Raw genomic sequence first — 12,180 nt, forward strand, 5'->3', positions numbered from 1 at the left:
TGTTATGGCCGTTGGTTCCCCCAGCTGTGCTGTAATGAGAGTCCAGCATCACGTCATGTAAGAAATAACACAGATCTTTTACTAGCGATAGGGCCAAAAGAAAAAGGGCACAGCATTGCTTGGCTGGCTTGCTGCATGTCACCAGTGCTTCAGTGTGGGCCCAGAAAGAAAACTGGAGCCTACAGCTGGGCCAGGATCTTCCTTCAAGCTTATCCATCTTCTGACCAGGTCCTCTGCTTGCTGCAGACCCTGTTATTTATTTCTCTTGCACCACAGCCTTCAGTGCTACCATCTTCCCCTGGAGCAGCAGGAATAATTGAATTCCACGCGAGGTATTTCTGAATGGGATTGATGAGAACCTGCCTCCTTCATGCCACCCCCGAGGCAGCGCATGCACATTGGCCATCCTCATTACTGCTGCCTGCTTTACTCCCTCCTGCTGCAACCAGGGAAAATCTCCTCATGGCGAGGGGCCCTGCTCAGCTTTAATACAGCAGTGGATTGTAATTAGAACCCACCGCGCAGCCCGGGGAGAGAAGCTGTTTCCAAATGAAGATTATTATCCTAAGCGAACGTGAGCAAACACATCTCATAGGGGAGCTTTTAAAAAGGCAATTCCTTGTGGTTGCTTGATCCACGATTCTGCCCTCCTGGCTGAAATTTTGGGCAAAAGAACCCATTTTGTACCTTTTTTCCCATGAGGGGGGAGGCCAGGTGTATTTTTCGAAGGCTGTCCTACACTGGAAGCCACTTGCCAGTTCAAAGTGTGCTGCTTTGCCTGGTTTCTTATGTGCAAACATGCTGTGAAGTAGTTAATGTCCTTAAAAACGTTTGTGGGCGTCAGTCAGCTCCCCGTGGAGATGAATGGGGACGTTCAGGCATCTCAAACTATAGTTTCATGTAGTTCATCAGCTGCACTTGGTATTCCTTTTTCCGGAGGCCCTACCATCAATCATAACAGCTGGAGATGCAATTTTTTTTAAAGTCAGATCTCAGCTGCTTTGGAGAAAAAAGGCTCGTATGAAAGAGGCACTTTCTCTGGTATTTTGGGCAAGGATTAGTTTAAACCCAAGAACTGTCTGTCCTCACCCCCCCCGAAGGTGTAGCTCCTGCAGGGACCCAAACAGAGTGTGCTTAAAGCTGCAAGGGTTTCGGGTGGGACAAAAAAACCAGCTGCCAACAGCGAGACCCCCTTCCCTCCCCCATAGCCGGGCAAACGCCGGCTCCCCCAGTGCCAGCAGTCCCTTCCTGCTGAGCACGCTTCCGCTCGCTCAGGGTGCATCTTGCTGCCCCTGGGCTCCAAACTGAAAACCGCAGCTCGGTCCCCAGGAAGACCTTTGCCTTGTGTGCCGTTTGCGGTTTGTGCGGCTGCTGCTGCTGCGCACAACCTGGAGGGGAAGAAAGGTTACTCCGCAAGAGGGAGAGGGGTCCTGCTCCACCAGGAGGGGTGCGGTGCTGCCCCGCAAGAAGAGGTGCTCTCCCGTAAGAGAGGGACGCTAACTTGCAAAAAGAAAGGGATGCCGATCTGCAAGCAGGGAGAGATGCTTTCCTGGAGGAAGAGGGATGCCGCCCCGCACGCCGGGCCGGGCCGGGGGCCCGGAGCCCCCTCCCCAGCCCCGCGCTCTCGGAGGCTGCGAGCGGGTGCCCGCAGAGCCGCCCCGGTGCCGGGGGGGCGGGCCGGGGGCTGGCGGCGGCGGGCCGCCTCGGCGGGGGGCGGGGGGCTGCCGGCAGCGCCCTCCCCGCCGGCCCGGGGGGCGCGGCTGCGGCGGGAGGCGGTGGCAGCGCAGCCGCGCGGAGCGGCGCGGAGCGGCGCGGGAGTCGGCCGCAGGTGAGGGCGCGGGCAGGGCGGCGGGGGCGGGCACGGCCTCGGAGGGACCGCGGGGGAGGCGACACGCGTGGGGCTCGCGGGGCGGACTCTGCGGCCGCGGTCGCTGCCCGAGGAGCCGCCCCACCCCCTCGGAGGCCTCCGGGGGTCCCCCCTGCCCGGGGCGGGGGGGGGGGAGCGGCGGCGGCGGGCGGCTGCTGCCCCCGCTGCGGGCACCCGCCAACGCCCCCAAAAGTTCCCGGGCTGCGGGGGCCGCGGCCGAGCCGCGCTCCGCGCTCCGCTGGGGGCACCGGCTGCTGCGGGCTTCCCTCTCGCCCGCGCCTCTGTCAGCTTAGCTCGTTTTCCCCGTCAAAACTTAAAATCAATTTTCAAGAAGAGATCTAAAACCCCCACATCTGCTCCGCGGGGGAGCGCGCCCCGCCGGAGCCCCCGTTCTGTCATCTGACTGCTCAGAAGCCGCGTGCGAAACAGCGTGGCAAGGGCTGCCGGGGGTCCCCCAGCCGGTCCCGGCCAAGTTGGTCTCTCCGCGGTAACACGTTTTGGCGTCTTCACATCCAAAAATGTTCTGATGATGTTTTGAGGCAGCGCTTCTCTCTTTTTTTTTTTTTTTTTTTAAGGGGTGACATATCTCTGACAGTGTCATATATTTGATGAACACATGCGGTGTTAGTTGAGGTTGCCATGGAAGGCATGCACGTAGTATAAATAAGCTTCCTTCTTGCCATGTGATTTCGCTTTTGTATTCCATGAGCCTCCTTTTTGTATTCTGTGTTTTTGCATAGTGTCATATGGTGCATTAAAGATAAAAATACCTGCTGTCTCAGGGTGTAATTTCCCTAGCTGGAACTATGAGTGTATATGGAGCAACGGGGAAAAGATTTAGCTAACCGTATGAGAATAAAATATATGCGTGTGTAACATATATTTGCCATAATATGGGCAATTAAAAAGAAAATAATCCCCTTTTACCACACAAAATAGCAAGATAGTATTTTCTGTGGTGGAACATCACTGGGTTGACATCTTGGTGGCCTTATTTTGCCTTTGGATATACGATGCTAATTAGTGGAAAAAACTGCTACGGTGCATCCAGAGGCAGAACAGCTTTTCCAGCCCTGGTTTGCCTCCCGAAATGGAATATTCTTTAAAAAAATAAGTACTTTTTAATACTTTCTAAAAAAAAAACCTGCTCTACAGATCTTACCGTCCGTTTGTTGTGTTACAGATAAAAGATGGAAGTGTCGGCCATGCTTCGCAGCAAACCGCACAGAACCTGCGAGGGGAAGTGAAGCAGAAAGCAGAGCTGAGACAAAGCAGCATCTGACCGTGTCACTGGGGGGCAGAAAACAGCCACTGGCTGCCACTGGCCGTACTGGTGCTTCAGTCAAGCTCCCCGTGCAGTGTGGAATTGCAGCCGGCTCAGGAAGTGCAAGTTCTTTCCAGGTCCGTGGGGTGAATAAAAATTGTTAACTCTTGGCTTGATTTGTCATCCTTTGGGGGAAACAAAAGTAATGTCAGACTGGCAATTAAATAGTCGTGCGGTTAGACCGAGCACAACTTGAAGTGGGTTGTCCTGGAGGTGAGAGTGACTCTGGCCAGCAAAGCCAAGGAGAAGCCTGTTCAACTTCACGTCTACCCAGGAGTCCTTGGAGAGATGATCAAGTGAGTAATAAGACAAAGTGGGAGTTACAAAGCGGATGCGATAGCTTCGGCAGAACTTCTCTTTGCTCCCACATCCGCTCGTTAAAAAGCAACTAATGTTATTTGGAAAACAATTTCAGGAAAAAATGCGCTTGAAGCATCTCTGCAGTTCTTCTGTCTGACACATTAATCAAGAAAATCGGTAATAGAGCGCAAACAAAGGAGAGGAGCGAATATGGCGAAGGCAACTAAGGAAATTCAAATGGAGAACCCGAGAGAGGTAGAGACTCACAGCACAGGGGCAACGTGCTCCCCGTCAGAGGAACAGGCAGAAAAACCCTCCATGCTCTGTTTTAAGAAGCGGAAGAAGTCCTGTAAGAAGGGGCTGACCGTGAAGGACGCGTGCGAAGGAGCCTCGCAGGAGAAAAGCCAATGCGTCAGCTCTGACCAAGGGGCGGCAGAGGTTTCTAATCAGTCGCGATCCTCCAAAGGAGCCTGGGCAGCCATCAAAAACCTCGCAAGACCTCGTAGACGGCAGAAATCCTCCTCGCGGAAGAAGGTGCCCTCTGATTCCCAAGTGCAGCTGGAGACGGATGCTGAGGAGGGCTGCGCTCAAGGCTTCCCAAAGAAACGGGCGAGCTCTGGGGTAAAGATGCCCTGTGTGCGGTTCTCCAGAGGCAAGAAAAAACCCAGCCCCTCTGAAGCAGTGGAGGAGTCGGAGGGCAGTGTTCAAGCAAATGAAGTGATGGGCATTTTGAATAAAGCTAGTGAAGAGCTGGAGGACTTGGCGCCGACGGACAAGTCTGAATCCTTCAGCCTGGTCTCTGCAGAGGAGGACCGGGATACGGCGAAGGAAAGCACCGACTCTGTTGGGAAAAGCGAGCCTTTGACAGAGCCCACACCTGATGCAGAGGAACGTACGGAGTGCACCGCTCAGTCGGAGATAACTGATTCAGAGACAGTTAATGAAACAGCCCAGGAAGAACTGCAGGAGGGGAGCCTACCCCAAACCACGCTCCATGCGGAAGGCCAGGAAGTTGCTCCCGAAGCACCCGTTTCCAAGGATCAACCCGACAGCGCCCCTGAAACCACTGAGCTGCAGGAAATCCCTAATATCTGCAAAGAGCTGCCTGCAGGGGATGAATCAGAAAAGAGCATAAATCTTCCTGAGGAATGCAAAGCCGAAGAGACTGTAAAGGATTTCAGTCAGTTGGCATTTAAAGATGATGCAGCGAGCGTGCAGGGCAGCTCCAGCCATCAGGTAACATTAGAAGCAAATACGGGCACCGGCGTCGGCATTGTCATCACCGTCACCGAAGCCGAGGACTCTGATAACACCGACTCTGACCAGGCCTACGAGCCGTCCCCAGTTTTGCACCGAAATAAGCAAAAAGGGAATAAAAAGTCAAGTGGGAGCTTTGATTTTGGTAAAAAAGAGAGCCCCGAGGCTGGCGGCAGTCCCCAGGCGGAGGAGAAAGGTCCAGGTGACCAGGGGCACAGAACTGGGGAGCAGTACGAATTGCTCCTCATAGAAACCGCGTCTTCCCTCGTGAAGGCGGCCATTCAGTCATCCATAGAGCAGCTGGTCAACGAAATGGCCCTGGAACAGAATAAACACAACAGTTTTCTGTGATGGCAGTGATGCCCCCAAAATAAGAGAGTACAGGGAGTGATTTAAAGCTCCGTTTGGCCTGGGGTGTGTGTGGAGAGCTTGAAGGGCTCCCGGGGCCGAGGTGTAGTTAATTCTGCATGCCCGTTCAGTTGTGTGTCTATGTGAAACGGATCCTGGGACGTGGGGCAGACCCTGCTATGTACAGCGTGTCCCCTGGGGCTGGGGCTTCAGACACCGCCATTGACTGCAGCCGTGGAAAAACAAAGGTGTTGCAGTGAGTGTATTTTCATTTATTGGCATCTTTATGTCAAGGTCATGTTTCTGCTGTCGTCCATGCCAGGTTTCCCCGGTGTTCATGCTGTAGATCTGTATGTACCGTGTGTTTAGCAAAAGGTCCCGAGAGGTGGCGAGCGCCCAACCCGCTGCTGGGCTGGATTAGGGGCACGTCCGACGCGGCTGGAGGTTTGCCCTGGGGTTCGGCGGAGATGAGAGAGGGTGAAGCGACTGCAATGTTAACATGAAGATGTCAATGCCAGACAGGCATAGGCCGGTGTTTAGTATTGCAAACGGGTACTCGCTACGTACAGATGCCAGAAACCGCAGTCACCCCTGCTGTCGCATCATGTGAAGCCGGATGGTTGCAGCGAGCGATGTTTTTCATTTGTCCTCTTCCCCTGTCACAAGCAGCCCGTGCATTTCCAGACATGTTAAAGCACGGCATCAGCCATCGCCTCGCTGACCCCAGGCTGCGCAAATGCCAAGAAAATGACAGCGCTTCGTTTGCCGGGGGGGCGGTTCTCGCACCATTAAGCTCAATGGGCAAAATTTCCAGCAGGATCGGCGGTGAGGGCTGGGCAGGAGCATGCCTGCTGCCGGCAGCCCCTCTCCTTCCTTTGCCTTCCTCCGTCCCAGTCACGATGTCGTGGTGAAGCTGTCCTCGGATGTAGCGTATTTTTGATATATGGCATGTGATATAAATAGCAGTGAGCTGCATGCGTGTTAGCAGTCAACTCTTGCCTCGGTGTTGACACAGTTTGGGTAGCTGCGACATGCTGCCGGCGCTGGAATTGCTTTAAGTGGGGAGGAGATCTGGTCTGAGCGCTGCCGGCGTCCCTGGGTGCTGGCGGCAGCCTGTCCCGCACGGCTCCCCCCTCGCTGCAAAGCCTGCCTGACTTCAGCCAGCCCGGCCATCCCCTGGGAAATGTGCATTACGCCTGGCTCGCTGCTGCCGGGCTCTGGCTGGCTCCGGCACGCCACGTAGCTTGCTCTGAAACATGCAGGGAAATGCCAGAGTGATCTTACCAAAGTCCTCAGGGAAAAAAATCTGGATTTGAGGGCCTGGGGACTCCGCCATAAAATGCCCGGACAGGCCAATCGCTGTCAAAACCCACAAACTGCCCTGCTCCGAGGGGGTTTGCACCAGCGGATCGTGTGTGTGCGAGCATCGCCTCTACCTACCAGCTCTCCAAGAGAAAGGGGCCTTTTAATAATTTGGGATTGCATCTGCGCGGCTGGGATTTACGTGCAGCTGCGGGCGAGTCAGCCTGTTCTTCTGAGAAAATTCTCCTGCGTATTTCTCAGCCGACAACGAATAGCAGCCTCGCTTGGCAATTGCTCACTGACCATAGGCAGTACGCTGAGATTTCCCTTCCCAAATAGGATTTGGATTCCTGTTAAAATACAAGGGCTGTAAACTTTCCTGGTACCTGGTGCGCAACCACATCTTAAACTTTGATAAAGCATCTCTGTTGTTATGAGAGGACTGTGAGCAGTGAGTGCCACAGCTTGTTTCTGTGCAAGTAAAACTTAGGAAAAATCAGAGGATGTTAAAAAAAAAAGTGTCTTCTTTTTCTGTGAATTTATTTAATAAGTTACCAGATATCGATAATTCAGTGTGTACAATTTTAATGGCTTTGTACTTCATACTGGTCCTTCCAGGTATTTTGCCATAGTTCTGAAAGGGACTTTTTAAGGACTTTTATATGTAACTTTGGAGCTGCTGCAGCACTCCGAGAAGAGCCATACTGATGCTGGGGGTTGCTTCTGGGATTGCACGGGATTGCTGGGCACCGCGGCAGGTCGGTGCCAAGCAAAGGGCTGCAGCACCTCTGTGGCGCCCCGCTGGCGTCGGCTGCGGAGGAGGGTGTCCAGTCTCTAGTACAGAAACACAGGGCCAGGCTGTCCTCTCCTGTCAGCCTGCTAAGCAGTTTCGGAAGGATTTCATGCATTTCAGTATTGCCTTTTAGGCGAAACATGTCTTCAAAAGAGGAGGAGAATGGCAGAAGTGCTTTGGTCCGGCTTGGGCCCTGTTGCTCCGCGTCCAGGGTTGTGTTTGCATCCTTTCTGTAGCTGGTTTTTCCCTCGGTTACAGCTGTACATACAACTGACGATTATTTCATTAAAGTTGAATGTAGCTGTTGTTTTCTTGCTTTGTGATTGAGTGGGCAGCGATGGAGCAATTTTATGCATGAAAGGATAAACTCACAGTGGTGCTCCGTTGTGTCCAGCTTTTTCGGGCAGCTGTACAGTCAGGAGGAGGAAACCTTAAAATTGGTAGCAGACCTGAAATCTTTGGAGGCTTGGTTCTCCCGTGCTCTTTTTATAAGGTTTCCTTTTGGTTGCTGGCCAGTCATTTCCACCCCAGAGTCCTGGCTGCCCAGGGACTGCTACAAGGTATTTGTGAAGCATCGCACATCTCCAGTGGCTAAGAAAAGCCGTCCTGCCAGCCGACACTTAAATTCCCTATCAGATGCTCCGCACCACCAGAGGAAAACGTTTGAGGCTCTGCAGACGGACGGGGGTCAAACCCCGCTGCACGTGGAGTGGCACGGCTCCTGCCGGTCCCACGCAGGTGGTGTGGTTTTCTCTGCGAGCTGCTGGTTCGTGCTTTCTGCTCCCAAGGCTCCGGGTCGCTATTTCCAGGCATGGTTTCGGGCTGATGGGGTCCGTGGCGGGGCCGGCACCTCAGAAGGGGGAGCGGCAAGTTCGGTGCTTCGGCATTTTCTGTTATGGCTCAAATGGGCCCCACACCCTTTTTTTTTTTTTTCATAACATCTTTCATGTAATTTCTCGAGGTACCTTATAACATACAGAAAATATGGAGAAAAAAAAGTTACACATTTTTAATCGTATTATTACTATTTATTCTTTCAGGTTTACCAAACAAAAGATAGACTCCTAACAGCCGCTAATGACTTAATTAAGACTCTCTACTCCTTCATTATGATTAGAGAGTTGAACATTAACAAAACATTTATTCTTTCAGAGAAGGAATGATGAATTTACTATTGCGAAGGAGTACTGGGCCAGGAAACCTGTGAGGACGTGACCGTTTGGTTGTGCCAGAGCACCAAAGGGTGGCCTGGTTTTAAGGCCGCGTTCCTCACTGGCAGCTGAAAGAAACTGGAATAATACATAACCTTGGTTTCTTACAGCCCCATTCAGATCGCTTTTGGGCCATCTGGCTTCTCCTCCAGGAGTTTGTTGCTTGCTGCCCCTCTAAATTATGGAAGTGGTTGCTTTGCAGCAGCATCTTAATGAATTATTTGGTTCTTCTGCTCACCCCGCGGCCTGTCCTGCTGTTTTTCTCCCAGATGTTTCCTCGGCGGGGACAATTTGACTTTGTATTCAACAAGTCCCCTATCCCTGCTTTGCCATGTCATTTTGAATATTTTCATTTCCCACAGCTTTTTTATATTTGTAGCAAAGAAAAGAGCGTTTAAATAGTGTAACTCGTGCCCAGGAAGGCTTCCAGGGAGATAAAAAGCTTTTCTGTTATGTCAACACTGAGCTCAGCAGAAAACAAGTATATCGACTGAAAAGTTCCTTGTGGAAATTGCTGGTAGACAATGATGGCACGAACAAATATTGCATTTTCTTTCCTGCCCTGGGACACCAGAAGTGCATTGGAAATGCGCAGGCTGCTTCGGGACGCATCTCCAGCCGCTGAAGGTCACTGCAGCTCCGTACACTTCAAAGGACCAAATCTACAGCAGCCAGGAATCTAGTGTTGGAGTGTAAGACGCTGTGCCTGCATAAATGATGGACGTTTTCATGTGTGCTTATATAAAAATGAAAATCTTAAGAGTTGTTTTCACAAATGCATATGAGAAATTGAGTAAACTCGCGAAATACATGTGAATCCTGGTCTGTGCTTGGGATGGATGGATGGAAGCCGGACCCTGCTGATGGACCCACGTGTTAGGGGCAGCGAAACCCTAATATTGTCTGTCTTATAGATACAGGGTTTCAACATGAGTAACTCAAAATGATGACATGCTCCAAGAGAACAGATTGATTTAAATAATTTGCTTTAATATTGTTTTACATCTGCAGTTTTATTTCCCAGAGAAATGGTTCTTGTTAGCTCTTGCTGGGTGGTATTAAAATAATTAAGTACTTTCATTTGCAACCAGATAAAATCTTTACATTAAATGTGATTTTTTTAAAAAAAACTAATCAGAAGATGTTATTTCTTATACAGTTATTTAAGCAAGAATATAGGTTAACGTTTTTTAGGAAGCACAACTTTCACATTTCTTTCTTTTTGCAGAGAATTGTGAAGGGCACAGTTCTTCTGTGGTAAATAATGGGATTTTCCTGCAATGGGGTGAAAGTCCGTTTAGCTGGAAAGTGGATTTCAGCTAAAATACCCAAACCCAGCATTTTAAAATAGGTTTTGTTACATAAAAACTGACAAACATGCTGGATACAAAACGGGGGGGAGACGTTAAGAAAACACGTTTTGCAATTCAAATTGCTAAGATGAAAGTATCATCTGCAGCTAGAGGTGACTGCCGGTCACCCCATCGGTCCGTAAGTTAGACCTAGCAGAGATCATCCTTTCAAACCTCTTTATTCCGGAAGAGGAGCCACCCTTGCACCAAGGTGGGTGCCCCAGCAGGGTCCCCTCTGCGGGTGCCCGTGTCCTTTCAGGTGGTGCCTTTCCAGCACCAAGTCCTTACCGGTGCACGGACACACCAAGCATCACTTTGCCGTTGTCCCAGAGAGTAAATTTTAATCTTGAGAGGGGTGTCATCTCTGCGATCTAACGACAGTCATTCGTGTCACGTTTGCTCTCACTGTTTGCCATTTTAATGAAGACATGAGGCTGAGGTGCTGATGCGTCAAGGCTCAGTGCCGTGACAGCTCTGTGCGATGTGAGACTGGTGAGATGGCAGCTGGGTGGGAAGCGCAAGTACTCCGACTCCTACGGTGCTTCGGAGCATCCCCACCGGGGAGGAGGAGCGATGCACCCCCTTGCTCCTGCCAGCAGCCTCAGCCGCTTGCTTTCTGCCTGCCAAAAGCTCCCCCAGACTGCCGCTGCACGAAGGCGTCGGGCGCTGTCGATGCAGCGCGGGCGGACGCTGCGCGGCGCTTCGTCGCAGCCCAGACAGCCTGCAACTGAATTTGCATTGAGTTTGCTAGCCAGAGCAAGGCAGGGAAGGCCGAAGCGCTGAAAACCTCTCGTCCCGAGTCTCCCTGGAGTTTGTAGAGCAGCTGTGAGCCCGCGGGCACGACGCAGCGGGCTGGGGCACCGGTTGGCTCGCCAGCGTGGGGCCGGCAGGCGTGTGCAACAGGCACAACAGGAATGCACACCTGCACCCTGCTCATTAAAGCGATGAGTAAGCGGCTCACAACCGCACCGCCGGGATAAACAGAGGCTGGTAGGGGATGCTTGGCCCCTAATGACAGGCTTTGGCGCCTGCTCTGCTGAGTCCGGCGTTGCTGCGGGGTGGCGGAGGCGACCGCTGCCGGAGCGGGTCCCTCCCGGGGTGGCTGCGAGGAAAGGGGGGTGACGCTGAGCATCAGCCTCCACCCCCGGCACAGCGGCGCTTTCGGCCGGAGCTTGGCGGGGCCGCACGCCCAGCGCTGGCGCCGGCCCCATGGAGGCCTGGCTCGACGGTTGACACTGCGCTTCTGCCTACCACGAGGTTTCTTCCCCTTCGTCACCCCACGATGGCTCACAGCCCTGGTTTCCCTGTCCTGGTGCCTATAGCTGGCTTTACATCGTGCCACTGGTGGGTGGCAAATCCAGTACCAAGAGGGACAGAGGGCTTTACACAACGTTTTCTTACGCTGTTTGTCCCAGTAACAGGTGGTTAGCATGGATGAAAATTCCCCTGACTGCTGCTGGAAGCCTTTAGCAGCGTTGCCCTATGTGTCCCGGGAGGGTAAAGCCATGCGTGGGCTGCCATGCTGCCCCGAGCTCTGCAAAGCTTCCCGGGGCCGTCTCAGCTCAGGCGAAAACCAGTCTAATTCAGCAGACAAGGTTCTGAGCTTTGCTGCGTCTTTGTTCTGAGGGTGCAGCGTCTGCTTCAGAATAGGTAGTGGAAACATTTCCTCTCTTAGGCTGCTTTTGAAGTTGTGTCATTACTTTTTCTTAATGAAACATGCAAATCCTGTAAATGCTGCGGTTGCATCTTGGGGAATTCAGTCCTGACACAGCTCCGGTTGTAAGTATCTAACTGGCATGTAATTTAGGGCAGAGCCATCCTCACTACCTTTTTCCTCCTGATTTCCTATGGCTCAGAATATATTTTTCTAGTGCTGGACTGCTGGGAAGCCCACTCGGTAGCAGTCCTTTTAGGCATACCATGGCAATAGGGGGAAAGAAAAGGCTGTTTTTTATTAAACAGTGAAGCTGAAGATGATTGTAGTGGTAAGGCATGACCTGCTGTTGGCAGATTGCCACGGGAGGGTTTTGACAGGCCAAGAAGAAACCTCCCGCCTTGGCCACTCACGGGCCCATTCAATGACGCCGAGTTGCATCTGCTGAGATCACTTCTCACTGCGCTTCTGAAGGCTTCACTTACACAGGATTTATACCTTTTGCCTCCAAAATAGTAGAAAACTATTCAGTATCAGCATTACACTCTTTCTGGAAAGCTCGTGAGAGCAGTATTTCATGGGTTTATTTTTAACTGCAATGCTCACTGCTTCAGATTTACATCCTGGCAGCAAATTTATTTTCCCTTTTTAACCTTCTCAGCATGCACAGATGTCCCAAACCCCTCTGGTGAGGGGCACTGCACCCACGGATGGGCTGTGTCAGCCCTTCTGCACCCTCGCATGCCGCTGCCGCCTGATTTTGCAGTGATTT

The 12,180-nt window shown here is 52.1% G+C and overlaps 1 protein-coding gene across 1 annotated transcript; it reads left to right on the forward strand.

The window, feature by feature from the left end:
* The first annotated feature begins 3,701 nt into the window (after positions 1-3,701).
* Positions 3,702-5,099, forward strand: AKAP5 (A-kinase anchoring protein 5). The gene has a single exon (XM_009819927.2). The coding sequence runs from the start codon at positions 3,702-3,704 to the stop codon at positions 5,097-5,099; it is 1,398 nt and encodes a 465-aa protein (XP_009818229.1).
* Positions 5,100-12,180: the final 7,081 nt, after the last annotated feature.

This window comes from Gavia stellata, chromosome 7, assembly GCF_030936135.1.
Source record: "Gavia stellata isolate bGavSte3 chromosome 7, bGavSte3.hap2, whole genome shotgun sequence".
Lineage (NCBI taxonomy): Eukaryota > Metazoa > Chordata > Aves > Gaviiformes > Gaviidae > Gavia > Gavia stellata.

Bases quoted from the DNA above. Each gene is read 5' to 3' on its own strand.
- AKAP5 (XM_009819927.2), top strand. From the start codon at position 3,702: ATGGCGAAGGCAACTAAGGAAATTCAAATGGAGAACCCGAGAGAGGTA.